This window comes from Hirundo rustica, chromosome Z (genome assembly GCF_015227805.2).
Source record: "Hirundo rustica isolate bHirRus1 chromosome Z, bHirRus1.pri.v3, whole genome shotgun sequence".
Classification (NCBI taxonomy): Eukaryota; Metazoa; Chordata; class Aves; order Passeriformes; family Hirundinidae; genus Hirundo; species Hirundo rustica.
In genome coordinates, this window is record NC_053488.1 from 70443166 (window position 1) to 70466700 (window position 23535).

General features: G+C 38.2%; 1 protein-coding gene across 1 annotated transcript in view; it reads right to left on the reverse strand.

Annotated features, from left to right (window-relative positions):
* The window catches only part of DGKQ (diacylglycerol kinase theta), a 97605-nt gene that overhangs the window by 53785 nt on the left and 20285 nt on the right, over positions 1 to 23535 (reverse strand). The window contains exons 2-6 of the mRNA XM_040091014.1: positions 17709 to 17788; positions 8043 to 8142; positions 3398 to 3483; positions 2490 to 2615; positions 927 to 1080 (exon numbers count right to left, since the gene is read on the reverse strand). Of these exons, the coding sequence (XP_039946948.1) occupies positions 927 to 1080; positions 2490 to 2615; positions 3398 to 3483; positions 8043 to 8142; positions 17709 to 17788 (546 nt within the window). The remainder of the gene's footprint in view (positions 1 to 926; positions 1081 to 2489; positions 2616 to 3397; positions 3484 to 8042; positions 8143 to 17708; positions 17789 to 23535) is intronic.

A 23535-nucleotide genomic window follows, 5' to 3' on the forward strand; every position in this document is an offset into this window, starting at 1 on the left:
TCCTTGTTTTGGTTACTTTGTATGTTGGAAGCATTAGGAACTCCATGATTTTCAAGTGAGTGCTATACTACATCTTTGACCACTATAAAGCAAATTGACTAAAAAACCCCACTCACTGAAAAAAAACCAATCCAGAAGAGCAACCTAATGCCTCCTCTCTGCCTTTGACAGGTCACTGGAGTGTGCCTGGGTTATGTATACCTTGGGTCACACAGTTCATGCAGTAGCAGGACTTCTGCTACAGCTTCTGCACACAGAACACAGGGGTCTTGCCCATGATCAGCTCTCCCCACCAAAACCAATCCTGAATTCAGAGCAGAAAGAGCAATTTGCCAGGTTGAGAAAAGAGCGGTAGCAAATATTTAACTTTCATGAGCTGTATTTTGCTACCTTTTATTTCCTTTCCCATTCCATTCAAGCATCAAAAGAAATAAAAATATAAATTAAAAAATACTTCAGTGTATTTCAGGCTTAAAAAAAAAAATCTCGTTCCTAAAGAGCTGTTAAACAAATATTCACTCTAGATGGCAGCAGAACATTACCCTGCCTAGACACATGGTATTATTTCAGCATAGAAATCTTAAAAAGATTTAAATAGATGCTTAATCCATGAGACAAAAGTATCTGTACACATAATATAAGAAATGTTTCCAGAAATGATAACAGTAATACCACAAATTTTCTGATTTAGGTTTTCACTTTCTTTGTTTCAAGAACAGCACACAAATTACTCTGCAAAAGGAAACAGAAATTTTTGCATTTTGCAGAGTGTCTATTAAAAAGTCTCTAACCTGTCCAAGAAATAGCAAGAAGTTACAGTGTTGCCACAAAAGCTAGTAAAAATTAGCAATAATATACTTAATTGAATTATGACACTAGGTTAAACACAGTAAGCAATTAGTTGCATTCAGCTTTGAGGTTTTTACCTGATTCTGTCTGCAGATTTTCTGATATTCGAAAACAATGCAATTTGCTGAAGTTGCGAGAAAACAACTGAACACAATTCGGAGGAAGAATCATATTCCTTAATCTTCCAAAGGTACATTCTGGTGTGACAATTACGTAGCATGCAGCATGAGCCTATGAACAACAGCATCAGTTAAGAACTTGTGATACACATAGCAAGTAAATTTATTTATAACAAACTATGAGTGAAATTGTCATAGACCTTTCGAGACCTTTTGGAAATCAACTTCATTAAATTAATGCCCTATCTTTCACCCTAGATTTTTATTTGTTTAAGTCAGGTTTTGTATTACCAATAATGGGGAGTCTTAATATAACAAGAAACTTACAAGGATCACAAACCTCTTCTATTAAAAATGAAAGGTTTTTATACAGCTGCGTGGAGAAGTTTAAAGTTTTGGTCTCAAACTCTGATCTTCCACTCTATGTGGATATTTACTGGGCGAAATGGAAAAGGTGCACAATATTTAATAGCTTGAAAAGAGCAGTATACTCTTATACAGCTGTACCCACTTACAGATTCTGAGATAAGACTCTTTTCAGTTTTATTCCAAAGGGCGAGTGGATAGTTTCTGCCTTTATGCTGCTGCAAATCTTCTGCCATTACTGAATACACATATCTTTGTATGTATGGTCACACAGCATTTACAATTACATTTCTTAGACTGTTTTCAAAGACAGTCCCTCCCACCTCAGAAATTATGCCTCAGATTAAAATAAAAACCCCACAAAATTAAAAAAAATATCATTGAAATCATACTTAAAATACTGAATAACCTCTAGAGTTTTATTTTAAATCATTACTACATGGAATACCTCATCTAGCCTCAAGCAGCACATTAATGATTTCTTACATATACTTTTCAGTTCCCTCCTAATCTGGTGCTTTCACTTCCATCATATTTTAAAACGAGGTGGCATTAAGTGGATGGACTAATTGTTATCTGCACTGCACACTGTTTATCAGTGTGTGAAAAGGCTGTGATTTCCAGAAGGATTATTGAAGGCTACCATCAGCTAGCACAGGAAATAAATATGTGTCATGTGAATGGAAAAACATAGAAACTGATACTGACAGCTTAAAAAAACTCCAACCACACAGGTAAAGATTCTATACTGAAATAAGAGGAAACATATTAGAATGGTAAGTCTTTAACCTTGCAGAATTCATGATTTGAAAGAAATTCTGATTTAACACAGAAGGTGACTGCAGTCTTCTAACCACAGATCTATAACGAGCAGACCCTGTCAAATTCCATTCGATTTACACAAAGCTTCACTGTGACTTTGAGAGTTGCTCATTAAAATGACTATGAGGAGGATTTAAAAAGTCAGATTTCCCATCGAACACATAAATATATATATTTAAATAAATAAGTGTATAGATTAAGTGTATTTATAAGGTGTATACAAAATACATATTTATATAGTGTGTGAATCGATTATGTTTATATCAAGTGTTCAAATAAGCACATGCCCATATATATGTGGCTCCCACAAATACATGTAGCAGCACAACATACCAGGATGCCACACCATTCGCATCTCATGCCAGAGAGCACCTCAGAAGACCCACAAGTTTTTTTGCAGAATTCGCAACGAGCACTTGAAGAAAGGTTTCCCTCCCTCCAGTGGTGGTGGTAAATATCCTGAGAGAACACATCATGACTTAGCATTAAATGAATCAGATACAGCTGCATCTTCAGTACAACTTTAAAATCAGTAATTCAAATAGCTCTGAGGAAATAGCAACAGAGACTAGGGCATTAAGTTTTTCTCAAGATAAATATGAAGTTTTAACAATCTTACATTTCACTAAAAGAAGAAATCAAACTATCAAAAAAATTTTCCCAGTGTTTTTCTTTCACAGTTGACTAAAAAAAAAAAAAAAAAACTTTTAAAAAAACATCCTACAATATCGGTATTCTGTATCTACTGTACTGTGAGAAGATAAGAAAATAGGCAGTCTTGTCTTAGCCAGACTGTAGAAAACATGAGGATAAGAGAACACTTGCCAGGGATGCAATGTAACCAACAGCTCAACATACAGGGGAAAAAAAAAAAAAAAAAAAGAAAAAGAAAAAAAAAAAAAAAGAGGGAAAAAAAAAAAAAAAAAAGGAGTTCCACACCAACTTTCATAAAGCAAACTTTTATATAAGATGCTTGATTTTTTATTTTTTTTTTAATTTGGAGGTTGTACACATCCCACAGACTTTTCGGTGAAAGTTCAAAAGCATCGTGAAAATACCAGCATTTAAGTTCATCTTACTCTTTGTAGTAATATTCTGAAGTCACATATGTCCTTTGCCTGCCAATAAGGAACAAAAGGGCTTTCATAACTGGCAGCATGTGAAACTAAAGACCAAGACTGTTCCTTCTCTAGTCCACAAAACGCACGACGACCTTCTCCTGCAGAAGTATATGCACTTACATGGTCCAGGTGCCCATCCTGGTGACACTGCCGGCAGTCACTGCAAGCAAACAGGATACAGTCTGTGTGCACATGTAGCTCACAAACTAAAAGCACAAAAACAAGAAAACTTCTTTAGGTTGGAAACCCCAGGGATTTTCTGCATCTCCTTCCTCCCTCCCTTCAATACTTCTCCACTACCCTTTTCACACCATACTTTATCTCCTTAATGCTCTTGACATTCGGCAAAGGTAGACAATAAAGAAGTTTACCAGCATTGTTTTGCGTGCTCCTTCACTTCCTCTGTGTTAACAAGATGCAGCAAATATAAAGGAAAGGCTGAGTTAATTTTGCACATAAGCAGCACTTGTCATATTTCCTCCAACTACAGCAAGTTAAACATGTACAACTGCTCAGCTTTGTCTTGCAGTTTCACAGGAACTGCTGCCTATTCCAACATACCTGAGCCTGAAGGCTATTTTGATTCAATCACCATATATATTTCATTGTCAAAAAAAAGGAAATAATTTTTCCAAAGCATTCTCCTAACTAAGGTTAACATTGCCTTCCAAAATATTGTAGGTACTGTAGGTAGAAGTTTTAGTGAACCCTGTAAAAGTTTCGGCAAGTTTTGGTTTTAAAATACCTTCATTATTTAAAAGCTGACTTGAAATACCAGATGTGAAAGAAAAGAATCTGCAGTTATGCTACAAAGGAAGAGTTACAAAAAAAAACAAACAACAAACCCCAAACCAATAACTAACAGATCTCAATACCTAGCTTCATTATTTCAAGAGTTAGGAGGGTTCTCTATGGGCCTCAGGGTCAGAGAAGGATGAAAAAGATTCTCCTGTAGCTGCTTTGTAAATATTTGAATTGCTCTGGGAAGGCATCTGACTTTTCATTAAGTAAATGAAAGCAAGAGACAAGCATAAATTTTTTCAAATACTTTTTCATTTCTGGTCAAACAGGTTATTTCTCCAAGCATATCACAAAAATATGAGAACTGTAACCTGAAAATTGAAAGGTGACAACTGCACGCATTAGCACATTATCTGAAAATATCTTGAAAACAATGTAATTAATTTACATAGAGAATAATACCTAATTTAAAATCTCTTTGGACTCTTCCAGAGCAGAATTAACATTGTGTTACTCTAACCCCACAGAAAACAATTTACCATCACACTGAAGCAAAGACTCATGACTAAGTCAACCACAGACAAACAGAGGTCCCCATGCTCATCGTCTTCACTGCACTCAAGAACTTCCCTCTGAGCTGTCGCACAGTCCCTCCTCCACTCACATTTCTCCCTGTTCATAGATGTAACAGGAATATTTTGCAGTTTTGCTAGTTGAACTAGCCAGGCAAACTAGATGCTTTGAATCATACTGTTGCTAATCTTAAAAGTGTCCATAGACCAATCTACAGCTTCAGGGAAATTTACAGAAGCATTGTTAATTCTGCCAACACAGGCATGCACTGCCCTTTGCTATACTTTGTAAGAACACAGAGGGGGGTTTACTCTTTGTTTAATTCACATCTACTGCTTTCTAGCACCAACTCTAGCCCAGAACTGGTAAGAAATATATTCACATAAATGGCGGGAGTGTCACAGGAGTTGATCCATTAAACTGACTCTCCTGGTGTAGGAAAGAGGATGTCGTGAATGTAAAGATCAAATTAGAGATCCTACAAAAAGAAATTTCATCTTTATCAGCCATTCCACGATCTGCATAGTTCTTTAACTCATAACAAAATGACAATCTTCTGTTCAAGCTAGTTATGAAAATTCTTTATGATTGCCAAAAACCCCAACCGGATTAATTTCAGACACATAAACTTGAGAAAAGAGCCTTTTAAATGTTAACTGCCTCTTCGCCAGTAAATCTGCTGCTCCTGGTCAAGGCTTAATAAGAAACTTCTATAAAGTATTCAGCATCAAAAAATTGTTTGGATTACTTGAATTAATTTTTTTTTACTTTCCATCCATTCTTCTCAGAAATAAAAGGAAGAGAAACTCTCACCATCATGAGTTTAGGTTCAACTGATACCAGTAAAATCTGGTAGCAAAAATAGCTATCTAAAGCAATCAGTAACTGTTAGCAGAATTTGGACTCAATCTATTGTCATTTTCACCAATTAAATGAATGTATTTATTTCACCACAGATTAATACACATGCATACTCATTTCTGAGAACAGGTCCCCTCCTGTGCACCCACAACATTTATGTGGGTGAAGTCTTTTATTTCAAGCAAGTTTATTCTATTTTATGATATAAACACTGCAAAACAAGTGATTAAAATTATTTTACAAGTACATTTAATTATGTCAATCATTTGTTTAGAAAAGGTAATTCCATCTTAACCCTTTTTATCTTAAAGAGTCCAGGAAAAGTTCTTAATTTTAGTATCAGACATGAACTTCATAAACAAGACTAAATTTCTAGTATTAAGCTAAGTCATTAGGGAAAAAAAAAAAAATTCAGTATCTCCATCTGGATTTAAAAGTTCTACAGCTTAAAACACCAGACTTCTAAAATAAATTCCACATGCATTTCTGAAGAATAAAGGAAGGATCTTATGCATTTTATGAACTTCAGCTGCCCTTCTGAAGATACATTTATAAAAATTAGCAGAGAAACAAATTGTAGACTCGGAGGTGTTCAGAAAAAGGGCTACCAAGCAAGTCACGCCACACAAGATAGTAAAACTGTCAAATCCATGTGAGGTAAACAATTCAGAACCTTCAACGAACCACAAAAATAATTCTTTGCATCTGTAATATGCACAACATGCAATTTCATGTGTTTCACGTTTACAAACGCTTAAATAGAAACATCTGAAAAAAATATTCCTTTACACTTGTGTGCTGGTTTTGGCTGAGGTAGAGTTAATTTTCTTCACAGTGGCTAGAATGCGTCTGTGTTTTGGATTTGTGCTGCACACAGGTTTTGATAATATAGAGATTCTTGAGCAGGGCTTACACAGAATCTAGGCTTTTTCTGCTTTTCATATTGCCATGCTGGGGAGGAAGTTGGGGGAGGCTGAGAGGAGAAACAGCCTGGGCAGGTGACTCAAACTGGCCAAAGGGACATTCCAGACCATGTAACACCCTGCTCAATATTTAAAGCTGGGCATAAGAAGGAGGAAGGAGGGGACGTTTGCAGTGATGGCATTGGTCTTCCCAAGTCACTGTGAGGCACTGTGAGGGGGTCTGCTGTCCTGGAGATGTGAAACACCTGCCTGGCCATGGAATACAGAAAATGACTTTGTTTTTGTCTGCTTGTGTGTGTGTGACTTTGGTGATCCCTATTATACTCAACCCATGACTTTTCCAGCTTTTACCCTTCCAATTCTCTCCCTGATCCCACTGGCGTGGCAGGAACGGAGTGGCTGTGTGTGGTGCTTGGCTGCTGTCTGGTATAAAACCATAGCAAAGGATTCAATGCAATTGCTGTAGAATTAAGAGAGTAAGAATATGAAAGCAAAGTTTAGAAAGCTTTAACTAATTTGGATCACTAAACTAAAGCTATTTGCAATAGTTAAGAGGGTGATAACTAGTGATAACTATTTTCTTTTCAAATTTCTATGTTTATCTCATGGCACACAGGTTCTGAGTCTTATTAAGACAGATCACTAGAAAATTGCCTGTGGTATTTGTAGCCCACTGAACATTCTATCAAACTCTCCCAGCCACATCACATGGTGACTATGCTAAGTGACATATTCCCTAGTCAGTTTGGCTCCATTATACAACTCAACAGACAAAAGCAGAAACAGAAATACTGTGCCATCTAAGTCTAAATGCTCTGATCAAAGAGGATTGCTTCCCCTACACATACCCCTAAAAAATCATATTAAACAAGACATTATCTTTAAAAAACCAGCAATTTTGGAAGCAACTCACTTCCCTGAAGAATTGGTTCTTCATTCATTAGGGTTTTTTTAAAGTAGTTCAGAGGTAATGTTCCTATGAAACAGCAAATTCTATTTAACCTCACAACTCAGCTAAACAACTAAGAGACATTTAAGACAAGGGAGAATACAAAAGCTGTCCTACATCAAAGTCAGTCATGTACTCATGCCAACATGTATTTCAAATAAAAAATCTGGTGATTTCTTTAATTACTGTTTTTTCAGAGAATCCATGTTAGAATACTCAGAGCAATACTATTTTGACAATACTTTCAAATACCTTTCCATTGAAAGTACCTCATCCTCATTACAAGTAACCAATATCTGAGACTAGTAACACAGGAAATTCTGCATTCTTTTCTAGAAACATGAATACCTGATGATTCTTCATATCAAAAGTTTCCACTGAAAACAAAAATAAATTACCCCAACATGTCTTTCTTTCGCCATAATAGCTCCTCATTCTTTGCCCGTCTCAGGCAGGGCACACCACCATTGAACACCATCACAGACTTGCTCAAAGTAAATTGGTGGAAAGATGAAAAGAGCATATGGGTTTGACAAAGTTTGTGGTCTATCGAAGGTCATTGATTTATTACTCCTTCGTTTGAAGTACACCTTCTCATGACCAATGAATGTATAACAAATAAACCAAAAATTTCTCAAGCACTCGAGGTATGCAGTGTAAGCAAACTGTAGGTTACTGGGTGACACACAGATAGGTGTAAAAGTAGGGTTTAAGTTACCTTCACATCGAAAGGCAGGTGACTCTAGGGACTTCCTGCACACAGTGCAAAACTTTCTTTTGTAATGTCCTGGAGGCCCAAAACAGTGTGCAACTGGAACCTGCCAGGAAGAATGCATAAGACATCATCAATTTCAACTTCCAAAATGTCAGTTAAAATTCATAGAAGATGCTTTATCTTGCAATAGGACAGTATATACAACGTAAACTTAACTAAGCACAGGAATATATAGACAGATGAATCATCCTTTAAAAAATAATCATACTCAGAAATATACATAAAATACTTTAATGCAACTGTTTTTTAAATTCTTGGGAATTATGTACTGTATGTATTTTTAAATGCTGATTAGCTTCTTGATGATTCACAACAACATGAATCCAAAGGCTTCCTTTGGGACCTACCTGTAATGGCAGTTGTTCTTCTAAGCATTCTTAATTGAATCAAGGACAATTAAAGAGTAATTACTGCACAGGCAAACAAAATACCCTAAAGACATACACAAGACAGATTTTAACATCTCAGTGCTGTTACAGTTCAGTGCTCTTCACATGCCTTTCACTTCCTGTCTGAATACTGCCCGGCCACTGGCTGATCAGGACAAAGGGATTGGTTGGTCTGCCTTATCCAAAGCTTCAAAACCTGAATGGTGCAGAGATCCAGCTCCTGAAGAACATCCAGACTGAGGCTGAAAATTTTATCCTCTTGACAGTAAGTTGAAAATGATACACTAAAACTTTCTCTTGCAAGAGCTGTCTGTACAAACAGTTTTGGCAAATGTGTTTCTTATTATTCACTTACCTTAGATTGTTGGGATTTTTTTGCTTAGTGATTAATAATGAAGATGGGAAGTGATAGTACCAAAGCAACAACAGATGAAAAAAAGCAAAGTAAAGAAGAAGAAACATACTTAAGCTTCATACCTGTTCTAGAGACTACTCTTCTTACAAGATGCACAGCTTTGCTAAAATGATATTCACTAGAAGGAAGGAACATAACCACATGTTTGAAGTCCTAGAATCCAAATGAGTTCCACAAAAGTTTGCCGTGATTTAGTATTTAGTATTATGCATTTCCCATGCCCTTCTTGCTATAAGGAACACATCAGATTTATCTTGTGGTTGTATTTCTAGTAAAAGCTGGTGAATTATTATTTAGGTTTCAAATGAAATTATTAATTCCCAGTAGAATTTTGGAAATAATGACATCAGACACATGCAGTCACAGATAGCAGCTTTTACTCTCAGATATACTGGTAAAAAATCCTGCAAAGTTATTCATTAGGATTTGAATTTTTCTCCTTGCATATTGAGGTTTTCCTGAGAACTATTAGCAGCAAATCTGACACATATTGTGAACACAGAATTTGATGACCCAAAGAGTCGATTCCGGTTATAAACATCCAATTCCCACAATAATTTTCTTCTTCAGAAAGTATGGGGATAGTTACATCAAACAATCCTGTAATTCAAGGTGAACAATGAAAGAAGTAAGAAAGTTTTGCCAGATGCAATGCAAAGAGAAAAGAACAGTGCTGGAATTTTAATCAAGAAAAATCAGTAACCCTGAAACTGCAAAGCATGTGGTTCCTCCAGTGCTCCTCAGAATTAAGCTTTGGGAGATAAAAGAGGACAAAGAGAGGGATGAAATATGCTTGCATTACCAAACATGAACGGAACAGTGCACAGCAACTGACCACTGAATCAGTCACCAGCTCTCTGCCCTAGCACACCATACTTTCTGGAGGAATCCTGGGTCCCTTGATTGACCAGGAAACTGCCCACTTGGATCCCAGGCTCCCCACCAAGCTGGGCAGCCTACATAAAAGATTTCATATCAATATCTCCAATATGATATATAACAGCATTGCCTCCAAAAGCTTCAAGTTTTAACCTTTTGTACAACTTGGGAATTTAAACATACAGACAAACCATTCTTTTCGGGTCCATATCCTACCAGCCCAAACCAAAATTTCATTCTCTGCAGCCTTCCATCTCTGACAAACTTCATAGCTGACTCGCCTTTTTTTTTTTTTTTAAATCAGAATACTCTGGTCATATAATGTATGTTCGCAAAAAAGAATACATATCCTTGGGGGATGTGGGGTGTGCAAAGTATCCTGGAAAGCCTAAGAAGCTTTAATCAAAGTATCCTAGTTTAAGTTCAAGGCTCATAATCCCTGCCCATCCTGCTAGTTCTGCAAGAGAAGGAATCCCTGTCCATCCTGCTAGTCTCTTCAAGTACATACTGTACTTGTATGCACAGTGACATACAAGTTACCTCAACTCAGTTATCATGGAGGTAAAGTGCCAGAGCTGTCTTCTCACTCAAGTTGCTCCAAAAAAAGAGTTTGCTGGGAGAAGGCGACTTGCACAAAATTCATCCTGGACAATGAATTTATGTGCAGAAAGTTGGTAAGAAATGGCTATATGAGTACAACCCAATCCAGACATTACAGCTGTGAGGAGTACTGAAAAGCCCTGGTGGGATTTCTTCAGGCAAGCTTTTCTGCACATCCCAACCTGCCTTCAGGTTTCTAGTGTCATCTTTAAGTGCCCTACCCCTGCCACAGCCTCAAGCACCATGCAGCCACCCAAGGGAGAAGAATCCCCCCTGAAATCAGACACAGGGGAGACTTTCTTTAGCTATGAGGTGGTGAACAAACTGCTTTGGACACCCAGCATGAGCATCCAAACCCCTCAACAATCCAGGTTTGAAAGACAGGGGACTCTTCTGGCCAGGAGTCTGTCTATTTTATCCTAAGTCTAGCTTAGAAATGCAGGCTGTTCATTATTGTCACAGAGGGGTTCTGCTGAAAAACAGAACATGTGAAAAACATTGTTTATTTTGGGAAAAATTGTGAGAAAGGACTTTGAGAGAAGGCAAACTTATCCAGGGCCTGACTGTACTTATCTAGAAAACTCAAGGGAAGGAGACCAAGTCTAAATTCTTCAGCTGTTCAGACCATGGTAACAACTGTCTGAAGTCTCAAGTCACTGTCAAAACGAAGGGAGTAACTTGCTGATTTATATGATAAGGGCGGGGGGGGGAGGGGTGGGAAGAAGGGGAAAAAACGGGGAAAGAAAAGTTTCTTTAATTTGTTTCTTAGAAATCAATCCAAAGAAACTTTGTTTATTGTGAGTGGTCTTTCTAACGTGTTTTGGAAGATGACAGGTATAAAAGCAATGCAGAGCCTGATGGAAAATGGGAGTCAGATGGAAAAGGAGAAAAGGTAAAAGAGCAAGTACAACATAACAAACACATCAATTACATAATGTTTCTCCCAACACATTTTGGTTGCTGAACAAGTTGCAAGCACCTATTTTTTTTATATATATATATATATACATAATATTTAAAACTCAGATTAGAAAAGCCAGTGAGACATCATGAAAGAATACAGAATGTTACATGTTATTGCCTAGCTTATATCTACTTCCATCAGTACAGCAAAGTACAGAAGCATAAGGTAGCCTACAGAGAAAATGTTAATAATTTATGAGAGTTTAAAACTGCTTTTCCAATCCATCTACTTAAATTACCTTATGAAAACCACAAAAATCGATTTCCACAGAAAAATACAGAAAATTTCTTCTTGTAATACCATTAAATTACATCTAAGTGCCCTTACCATATTGATCAGAAGCATATCAACAGAAAGTATAATGGTAACAAATTATAATGGCATGATCTCCAGAATGACTCTGCACTCAGGGATAAGGTATTCCTAGTTCCTGTTCTATTTCCTGCCATCTGTTAAGGAATGCAAGGCATTAGAGAATGTAATACATATCTCTAAATGCTCCTATCAGCCAGTAATAAAATTTAATCTTATAGAAACATAAGACTTAGATTCTAACTCCTTCAGTATGACCTATGCAAGTGCACACCAGTTCTGCATTAACCAAAAAGAACAGCAACAAACTGCTTTTAAAATCAACACTTTGGAAGGAAAACAAAGGATAGAATTGCTTTCTTTTGATAGTGCCTTTTAAAATTGTTCCTCATCCTGAAATGTCACAGGATATCAAGCATGTGCCCAACAGTATATCATGAATTCAAGTACTCTTCCACTAAGGTGAAGTCACTTTGTACAGAGCATCCCAGCTACCCTCCAGACCCTCTGATTTGTGTATAGTGTCAGGCCAGGCTGTCTTACTGGTCTGCAGCCTTCAGGATGCCTCAGCAGGGTGAAAAATACAGCTCCAGGAAGGCCTGTTTTTCACCCAGCACCAATTTCTTTTCTATCAGCTCAGGCAGAAGAAAGCTTCATCTTGAGTTATTAGGCAAAGCCTTCCAGTTTCAAAGGGCAGTATACACAGATACACCAAAATGCCAGTGTGACAGCTGCCATCTTGGAGAGTCTTAGAAAGGAACTACCTACTAAAAACTTTTCCTGGGCCTATGTCTAGATATTATTTTGCATGATTTCTAGATATGATTTTGCATCTCCTTCTCCATCACATCAGGGTGACTTGCACTTGGCATGACTTTGTAAAAAATACTGGAGAGATTAAGAAACCACAGTGGCAGGACCTAAAGCAGTGTGGGGCTGAACAGCTTCCAGGTAGGAAAGGGTACACAGAAAGAAGGATACTAACACTCTCAACAACAGCCTCCTAAGGTTGAGTAAAGGATTTTAACTTAAGATCACTAGCTTGGAGTTCAAAAACACTGCTGCATTTTAAGTAAAAGCACAAGATGCTAGGAAGCAACCATCTTCATCGGACACCCACAAGGGCAGTCACACGGTCATTCTCAAAGACTGCTCCCAACACACGGCCAAAAAATTTGCTGATAAAAATTAAAATGGTGTTTCTGAAACAGAAACATGTATGGATGTTTAAGTGTAGAAGCACGTCCCTATCTAAAGTTTCTAATGTTCACTCCACCACCAGGAATCTTTGCTCTAGGGAGGTAGGTATGGTGAACACACCTCACTACACCCCATGACTGTTCTGTCTAGGCCTAGACTATACCTTCTCTGAGAGAAGCCAACAACTTTGTGATTCAACCTTTGCCCTTACTGACACATTTTCAATTTCTTCCTTATTACTCAGTAATCACAAATAGCACTTTGATTTGTTTGAAACCTCTTATTTAGTGGCAAAATATTTCTGCAACTTGAATACACGGTGTGCTCTGGAATATCCTCTATTTCTTTCACCTTTTACGGACAATGCCTATCAACTACTGTTCACTTGTGTCCAAACTGACATTCTTGCTCTGAGCACTTGATTTATTAGCTGGTGCTTATAGGCAATTTAAGCATGCATTCCATGTGGTAGTTCTGAAATGAAATAAGAATACAAAGGTAAATGGTGTCTCAATACATAATAGGACAGGAGAGACAAAATCAAATACTTAATTATCAAAATTTTAGTTGGGACTAATGTAAGGGAATAAAGCACACATCTATATGCTATCCCACTATATCCAGGATTACTTTTCTTCATCCTACAGATCTCTGCGACAGTACATTTGGCCTTATATGCTCCAAGGTCTCAAGGACCCTTTGCAATGGATAATGCATCCCATACTATTTCAAGATTTATATGATACTTCTACTCAAAAGTAAGGCTTGTGTAAAAGCTTTCCACTGCAATTAAGAGTTGCTTGGCCAAGTATTTTTTGTTTTGTAAAGAAAAAATTATATGCAAAAGTCACTCCTTGCTTTTATTGCTACAGAGGAAGTCAATGTCCATATCCTTTTATCAAGACAAAGATTAAGAATTAAAACAAACACAGTGACATACCATAATGCTCCTGAAACTGAAGAGTCACTGATATAGCTGCAGAGCTCATCTGGGAGCTCAGATCAAGTTTCAAGAGAGCATAATAAGCTCTCTTGAGTTTACGAACTAGGAGGAGCTAGCCCTTCCTTCCCTTAAACCCTGAGGTTCCACCTCTAGGAGAAAAGGGAGAAAACTTCGGTGCAGTGCCAAGATTATCAGCAAGCAGTTTTAACCCTCTTTGGATTCCAAATTATGCCATGTGACTGTCCCCAAGCAACTGCCTTGCTTAAGCAGCACAAGCATGGTCAAGTGCTGGAGACATTCTTGATAGAGGGTGGTCAGTGCTGCCTAGCAAGGGACCAGACAAAATCAGAGTCACAGAACAGCCTGGGTTGGAAGGGAACCTTTAAAGGTCACCTAGTCCAAACTCACATGCAGAAAGCAGGGACACCTTCAATTAGATCAGGTTGCTCAGAGCCCTGTCCAACCTGGACTTGAAGACTTCCAGGGATGGGGCATCTACCACATCTCTGAGCAACATGTAACAGTATTTCACCACCCTTATTGTAAAAATTCCTTCCTTAAATCTAGTCAGAATGCATCCACTTTTAGTTTAAAACCACTACACCTCATCCCATTGCTGTGGGCTGTCCCAGAAAGATGTTCTACCTGCAGATCATACTTACTGACCCAACCACACTGCACACAGCTGAACCCAGCAACCAGAGGAAGAGACTGAGCTCAGCAGACAAGGACAAGAGCAGAGACCCCTGCAAGCACCACAGCCTTACCAGCCCATGAATGCAGCACTTTTCCTTACAAAGGGAAGTTTTATTTTTAGCACAAAAAGATTCAGAAGCTGATAACCTAGACTAGCATTTTTCCATTCTAGATAACCTGGCTTTAAGAACAAGAGCACATATGAGCGGATTTTAAAACCTTCTTAAAATGGAAAAGTCTAGAAACCGTTAGAGCAATGCACCAACACACCGACAAGGAAAAATAAGCATAGCAAATGCTGAGCATCACAAAATCATTCTTCATGTGGTCTCATTTCAATTTAGTTTTCAAGAACAGTTATATAGAAAATACACACACGCTTCTACAAAGCTGTAATACACCTTCAATTCCAACCTAACAAGGGGAAACAAAACTTTACATTTCACCCCAAGAAGGTGGTATTTTTTTTACTGTTATTTTGTTTTGTGTTGGTGTGGATTATTTTTTGTCCTCCTTTCCTCCCTTTTTTTTTTTTTTTTTTTTTAAACTTGTACTGCAAAGTAGGTAAATACTTATGGGAATGTAGGAAAGAGAGAGTTTGAATATGAAAAAAAGTTGCTGAGACCTTATCATTGGAACAAATCATATGCCCTGCAAACTTTTCAGGAGACTGATCTATGAAGGCTTGTTTGGAAACATCATGACCTGAACCCCCTCTGGAATACTAAATGCAGGTGATAGTGATTTACAATAGAGAAAAAAATTCATAGGTCAGCCTTAAGAATGAATTAATCAAGAATGATCTGAGGCTGCATGCAGTTATGGCATGCTTGTGACTCTGTGGGCCTTTACTTGACCCTGGGAAGGAAACCCTACTGTCAGGAATAAAAGTTTCCACCAAACATCTGCTGAAAAATTATTCTCTGATGAGTTGACTTAGTATCAAATGACACACATTCTGATGAGCTTTAACAATTGCCATCTTCTCTAGATGAAATCCAGGCTAGCAAAAAAAAAAAAAAAAAAAGTCTCATTTCTGAAATACACTGAATATTGACATAGCTGAAAGAACTATCAGAAAAAAATCCCACCAGTGTTCCCTCCTACGTCAGATCTTTTAATAAATAAATAATCTGAAAGGAGAGATTAAGAAAATAAACTTTCCACAAATTGTATAAATGGCTGTCATTTGTTTTTTGCTCTGTTATATTTTTACGCAAATGCCAAGTCTGGTATTTGCTTTGACAGAGCCTGCATGCAAAACGACGTTTCCCATATGGCAGACTTCACTTGTACAGCTGATCAGGATTAATGCAAATTGGATGACCATGTCAAGGAGGACATGACTCTCCAGAAGGAACAGTACAATCCAGAGTTTTCAAAATAAAATCATTACAGCTCAAGACAGAAAACACAGAAGACTCTTTGCAGCTAAACACAGCAATGCTGAACTGCAAACAGTTTCAAAGACTGACAACACCATCAAATAACTATCCTCCCTGTGCAGGACAGTTTGTGTTTATTGTTTACAGATAAATCACAAGATAAAAATTTTGTTTTGGGGCAGATAGATTACAGGGACTGACAAGAGAGAAAAGAATTACACTGACGTCTACAACTGATGCAAATGGGGACATTAGTAAGATTAAATGGAGGATTTTTACCATATAAAAGCAAAGGGACAAATACTATTTTGAACAATGAATTAAATTTAGAGAAAATCCACAAAAGAAGCCATCATAAATGTTTTAAACACCCACACTCTGAATAAAATTACTGTTCTCCAGCTGGATTTTTGCCATCCCCCTAAAGGCCCTTGTAGATACCTGTATCATCTGACTCACCATTACTTTTGCTACAACAACTGATTGGAGCATACTGAAACAGCAGAAGACTAATTCTTAGTAAAAGCATTTCTCACTACCTACATGCCCCTTTACCAAAGGTTCTAAGACTTACAGCAGTATTTCATAGTGTTTCACTGGCAAATTTCTATGTATTAGACATCTTTTTGACACTTCTCAAGATGAAAGGTATGTAAGGAAAGAAGAAAAGGAAAAAAGGGAAAAAGCAAAGGTTTGTGTTGGCAAAGCCTAGCAGCTTTATCACCTAGACAAAGCATACTGAAGAAAAAACAATGGGTGATTTCTCCCCATCCAGTTCCTGTAATTCAAATTGAATATTGTTTTCAAACTTCCATATCTTACCCCCTACACAGTATTCCAGAACAAAAAGGAACTTGTAAAACATTTTATTACAATAAGAAGGGAATCAGCTCCCCTTCATAGGTCTCCACAACAGATTCCCATAAATGTGCTTTGAGTCAGCAAGGTATGTACTGAACATGACTGATTTTACAGCCATGTCTCATTTAACTTTTGCCTGTGGCTCCTTAAGGTATTTGTAGTGTTTTACTACTTCTCTAGTGAATTTCTTATGTCCTTCTCCCCTTTTGTTCCTCTTCTGTCATCCTTCCCAAGTGGATAACACACTTTGTTTTCTCTTAATACCCTAATACCTTACTCTCTTCTTCTTAATACCTTAGTTGCATCCTATTATCTTCTGTCAAGTTGATTCATGTTTCACACCCTTTGAATCAACCTCTTAGACATAAAGTCTTGTGGGAGAAGGTCACAAGCCATCTGAAATCAAGTACTTTATTACTTACCAAAATCAATTTTGAACTACTGTAATGAATTGAAGTCCTGCCCTCTTTTTTTTTGGCTTTCAAATCCTATAATGCAACAATTTTATTCTCTAGACACAATAAACATGAAGCTTCTTAAGATGCAGCAATCAGTAGAAGACAAACAGCTCCTTAGCTAGGCAGAGAAGCTTAATATGTAATAGCTGTAAAAAAAAATTATGATATAGACAGTTCATCTTTATGAGACATGGTGCAGTTTTCATCAGTCAGTCCCTCCAATATTGCGAGATTTCCAGGTAATGACACACAGTAAGAACCTCTAGTAATGTTTAAAGAATGCAAATAACTAGTCTTCAAAGACAGTCTATCTACAGTTGCTCATATCAGAATTTTCAAAGGAAGTGTAGCTTTGCCTATGTGCAGCTATAAAAGCTTCAGTGATGATTAATACAATTTTTGCATTACAATATTAAAAAAACCTACAGCTATACAGCACCACGTTCATTAGTGATAAATGTGTGGTATTATCCCAAAAAAGAGACAAGCTAGTATCTCTTTACTCACCCTTACAAGGCTGGGAGCAATACATGAGCATGGTATCTTGACATTCTTGAGGCACTTTTCATGTGACATGAAGTTGCAAACTGTGGAAATAAAATAAGAACTGTGAGTAACTCTTCACAAGCAAGGCACTTTAAGAAACACAAACAAACAAACCCCAAAATTGAGTCAAATACAATTAGGAATACATATTTTTAAACACATTTGCTGTCCCCTAGGTTTGAGAATGTACACAACTGAGCAGTGCACAAGCTCCAAGCTGTTTTGCTACTAAGATGCTGGCAATGGAGAAGGAAGGAGAGTTTATTCCAGAACAATACAAGCCTACCGCAAGTCATGTCCTCCCACACTCTCTCTCTCTCTCTCCATGAGCCTCAAAATGAGTTCTTAAATTTCAAAAGAAGTTTTAAACAGTGCAAAACAGCTCCTTGATGTTGCCAAACTAGAAGGACATGTTTGCAAGTGAATTATTCTACAAGCTAGTGCATGTATAAATGTCTAAACGTATGAGAAAACAAAGTATTGTTACAAACTGAGTGTAATGGATGAATGAGACAAAATTCAAGGTCACTAATTATCAACAGCTTTGAAAGTCAAGAGTATTTTCTATTCTATTCTACTATTTCTTTTATTACAGGTTTATAATTCCATCCAAGCTCTAAAAAGCATGCTTTCAAGAATGATAGTGTTTTAAAAGATAATTTCTCATGGAGGAGATATTTTCCACAGATTCTTATTATGAATTTGCATTACATTAAGCTGTGTGAAGAAAACAAGGGATTCTTTGTTTCATTCCCATTACCTCTGATTAATTAGGAACTAATAAGCCATGCAGCTAAGGATTTAGAGTCCTCTTTCTTTCAGACTTAGTCTCCACGAGTTCAAACTTAAAGCCTTGTTGCAGATGCTCAGATCATGACCTCTTGAGTAGAAGCCCTGACCTCTCCCAGCACCAGGGCAGTAGACCACTTGCCAGCAGCAACTGTTGTTGTACACAAGAGGTTTTCCCATCCCTTCTTTCCTAAGTTTCACAAGTATCTGACAGGCCCAAGTGCTTCAAACTTCCCATTTGCAGTCCCTTGTTGCCACTGACTGTATGCACTAGTGCCACCAAAAGTAATCAAATTCATCTCCTCCCCTTCCTCCAGCTCTTTTGACTTTTGATTGCACAACACTGCTTCTCCCAGGCCAATTGAAGCATTAAACTCCAAGTCCACTTCTCTAAACAGCTTATTGCCAGCCCAAACAAAGTAAATTTTCCTTTTGGTAGCACAAGAAGGATGACACCTTTCCTCTCAGCACTCATCATAATATGAGCAGTAAGCACTTTTTTTTTTTTTAATCTGCAAGTCAGAAAAAGAATCACTGCAAATCACTACTATGTTCAAACATGTTATTCATCATCCATGGTTGAACCCGGAATGATTACTGCACTGATGAAATAAAGTAGGAAGGAGCAGAACCAAATATTCTGCTGGGTGCTATGAAATGTTACATGCATCTCTAAGGTTTATGGCTGTTTCCAGACAAATGGGACAGTTTAGGGAAGGAAACAGTCAAAGGAAGGATGATAAACTGGATTCTTGCAGCCGCAAATGCAGTTACTTAACAGATTTGGAGGTGATCTCTGTGGTGGAGAGGAGCACACTGCCTATCAGTGCAGAGAAGACCAAAGAAAGCAAAGTCATTATCCAGGCAGAGGAAAGTTGCATCTCCTGCTCCAGAAAACTGGTATGAGCCCACACAGAGTACTGGTGAATCCTCATCACTGATGCCTTATCTCAACATGGATATAGTGGTAATATAACGATGACATAATTAAACTTGCTCCTTCTTTACGTGTCAGCAGTATTTCTACTGATGTTCTTAGCAGGGTCACCTACTTGCAGTAAGAGCAGGTCTGTAGAAGCTACAGGTGAAAAAGCTCAAAGGCCACCTGCCCATTACCACCTATAGTCTGAAATTTGCCATTCACACCCTTAAGACATCTGCCTCAGCCACTTATTCAGGGGACCTTATCACTGTCTCAGAGTGCCAAAGTTTATCCGACCTGGCTGGGTGAGGGGAAATACCCTCTGAAGGCAGAAGTGTCATGACAAAGGTTCTCATGGCTCTTACCCATGAAAAGCAGAGTATGAAACTTCAGATATAAAAAGGCAGATGTCAAGAACTTCCTAAAGAGGTAAGAGATAGCCAAGGAGGAATCAGCAGTGAAATGACATTGTTTTCCCTCACTTTTCTAGTTCAGAAGCAGACTGGGTAGAAAGGAAAGCAGTGAGCATGGTGGTGCAGATTGATCACAGGAATTTTATGATCTGCAAGATGCAGCAGGCAAATGAAATCTGCAAGACCACCCTCTCCAAGTGGTTATTAGATTTAAGTGCACAGATACTCAATGCACAAGTTAACTGAGCCCTACCCCAACATCTCACAGAATTCAGACAACCAGTTGATGGAAGAGATGATCCTCCCATGGACCTTGAGAGAAGTTCTCTACTTATTTAGACAACCCAAGTCACTGTGAGATACCGTAATTTTCTCTTTGCACTGACAAACCCAGCAAAACACAGTCCTGCATAAAGCCAGTAACATGTGGTTCAGATAAGGAAACATCTCGTGACACAGAAAAACGTACTAAGTTAGCAACTTCAGAGAAGCAGTAAAACCAAAGAGTGAAAGAATGTTTCAGATGAGTAAAATGGGAAGGTGCATAAAGGTTTGTCATGGGTTAGTACAGTTTGGTTTTTTAGTTACAGAGAGATGTAGAATGACTCTCTGGGTCAGGACCTGGGAATTGCCTTAGAAAGGACAAGGACCTATCAGAGGGTTAATCGGAATATTGGCATCTGTTCTGACCACTGAAAATTGTTGGCTACAGCTTTGGGAAGTACCATATAAAACCCCTTGATTTCCTGTAGGTGGGTCTTTTTCCTTCTTTCCTTTGGCCAGAGAGAGACAGGTAACATCGAGTTGGGCCTGCTGCTCCCCCTTTTTGGGAGGAGCCGGCCTGAGGCCTGGCCGGATTCCATCGGCTCCCGGGTGGTGGGGGGAAGGAGAGGTTGCTGCTTTACAACAACTACTTTCTCTAAACTTCCCTGGGGCAGGGAGAGATCTCTGCCAGGCCTCTGATAAGAGCTATGGGCACCATTTAGGCTGAGGTCACCCCAATTTACACTGAGGAGTAGACCAAAAATGTATTCATAATCCTGCTTGGGTTTTTTTTTTATTCCAGACTGCCCGGGTGCTCTGATCTCTGATGTTTCTGTGTGAGTTCTTCCTCCCTCAGCAGCGCAGCCTTGAACATCTAACACCATGAGAGAAGAGACTCCGAGCAGATTTAACCCTTTCCTGGCAACATGAAGCTTCCAGAGCTTGGCCCTTCTCTGAGAGAGAAAAGAAAGAGACAGAGTGAAAATAAAGAAGAAACAGCATGAAGTCAGTAGAGCAAGAGTGAAAAGACTACTGGGACAGAGGGTTGAAGAGCTGGTTGTTCCAGTCTTACTTGAGCCATGGAAATGAACTCTATACTTAGATCATTCCTTTAAATCATGGGAAAGATAAGCATTTGGGGAGATGATTGTTTAAATTTGTGTGTGGATTTGAGCAAAGGTGTTTGTGATGGACTAAGTAATATTAATCCTATAAGATGCTTGAACAGAGATAAAGATGAGAAGCCCTCTGTGCCAGTGAAGAAGTGAGAAGATATCTCTGTACCTTGAGGTGAAGAATCCTTTGCTTTGGAGTTATTCATCTTTAAAAGGTGACACCCCAGTATGCAAAAGTCTAAGACCCATGACCCATAAGCAGCTTGGGAACCTGCTCCTGGGAGGGTCACAAAGGCAGGTTTCTCTGGGCAGTTGTTTTTGTGACAGTTTAAAACCCACAAGAGAACTGTTCTAGGTTGTCAGTGGGATCCATGACTCTACGAGAGACTCTTCCCCTAAAGAATTGATGAAAGACTATTGTCAGATAGTGAAACTGACTGAAAGTTACAAGTTTTGTCTCTTTATGTTGTTTTGTAGGAAAGTGAACAGTTTGTAAGGGGAGGGAAGAGTGTTTTTGGAGTTTCATTCCGTTTTGTTTTAGTTTTTTCCCAACTTTCTTTTTCTATTCTTTTAGTGTGTGTTAATAAAACTAGTTGTTCATTTTTAAGCTTGAGCCACCTTTGTTTTTCTCCTAGTCTCTCTCCCACAGAAAAAGAATGAGTACTAAAACCAGAATTTAGTGATCATGAAACCACTACATTAATTGGTGTTTCTGCCTGGTTGTCAAAATTAAAACCATTAAAAAGTTTTAACTGTTTGAGTGTATACAGAAGAAACATCACAGAAAAGAATTAGTTTCCTAAAATGCCAGGCAGAAAATTGAAGCATTTGCAAATAATCAAACTAAGGAATAAGCATGAGATAAGCAGTGCCGAAACACAGAAGTTGACATTCTCAGTGAAAGATTTTCACATGTTTTTCAGGAGCTACTCATACAACTCCTCCTCTGCTTGTCACATTCCTCAGGGGGTGGAATTACTCCTACAAGTCACCATTTTGTTCTTATTTTGCACATTCCATACAGAAAGAAATAAACCCAAATTAGCAGCAAACAGAAGCATTAACAATATTGGGGCAGTGGGGGGGGGGGGGCCGGGTGCGGAGCACAAATCCTACATTCATGTCAATAGTCCCTGAGAGTTTTAATTAAGTCTTAAATTCTGACAGTTAGGAGAAGTTTTGTGGATTTTAAGGGGTGACCTTTCATTAGGAAAAACAAGGCAGAAGACACTGTGTGTGAAGTTCCAGTAGACAAAACGCAGAATTCTGAGGAAAAAGCATTTAAAGGAAGAGGACAGGATAATCTCTTTAAAGGATGAAGCTTTCTTGATCCATACAAACTCAGTGATGAGCTACAAGCTGACACATCTATGGGCTAAGTCAAAATACAGCAATTTCAATTGCAGCTTTCAGACACTGTACAAAACCTCTACTTAAAGGTTTAGGGGGCTTTATGTAGTTTCTCCAAACACCTTGTCAGGCATACAGCACCAGCCATATTTGATAAGTTTACCTTGAGGCCTTCTGCTATTCAGACTATAAATTACTTCCTTCTTGTGAAAAATTAGGTATTGCCAATGCTCAACAAGAAGCCATTTGGCCATTGCGCATCACAGTGGTGCTCCCTGTCCACATGGAGCATGAGATCTGGCTTTACAGCAGGCTCTGCCCATAAGCCATCACTTCCTGGGCCACTTTTCCTACCACATTCTTTGACTTGGTGTTCTAATAAAGGACGTGTACACATGGCAACTCATGGAACGTACAACCAGCAGCTCTCCAACATACACTTGAAAAGAAACAGAAAACATCTCTCTCCAGACCTCCCCAGCAAGGCAGGACATAAAAGCTGGGAATCACTGTAACTCATGAGCTGTGTAGCACTTCCTAAAAAATTGATGGCTGTTTATACTCTCCAATACGTCACACTTTTTCCACATAAGCCTTTTCCTCCCTGTCCTCAGGACAGACTTCAAAGCAGAATCCAAAAGCAGGAAAAAGAAAACAGTGAATTATGTCGTGTAGGGACTCTAGCTATGTGTATGTGTCCCACACAAATGGTATCTGGGTGAGAACTGCTCATGAAATACCAGATACAACACATAATCTTCTCCCCCTTTTGAAAAGACTGCTTTAGTCCTGAGGAAAAGTGTAGAAGGAGTTAAAAATTTCCACTTTGGGAAAATACTCACCATAATTCAGTTTTGGTGTTTTTCAAACACAAATTTATTTGTATATTTGTATTTTAACATGTTAGTTTTATTTATTTTTTCTTTTATCTTTAA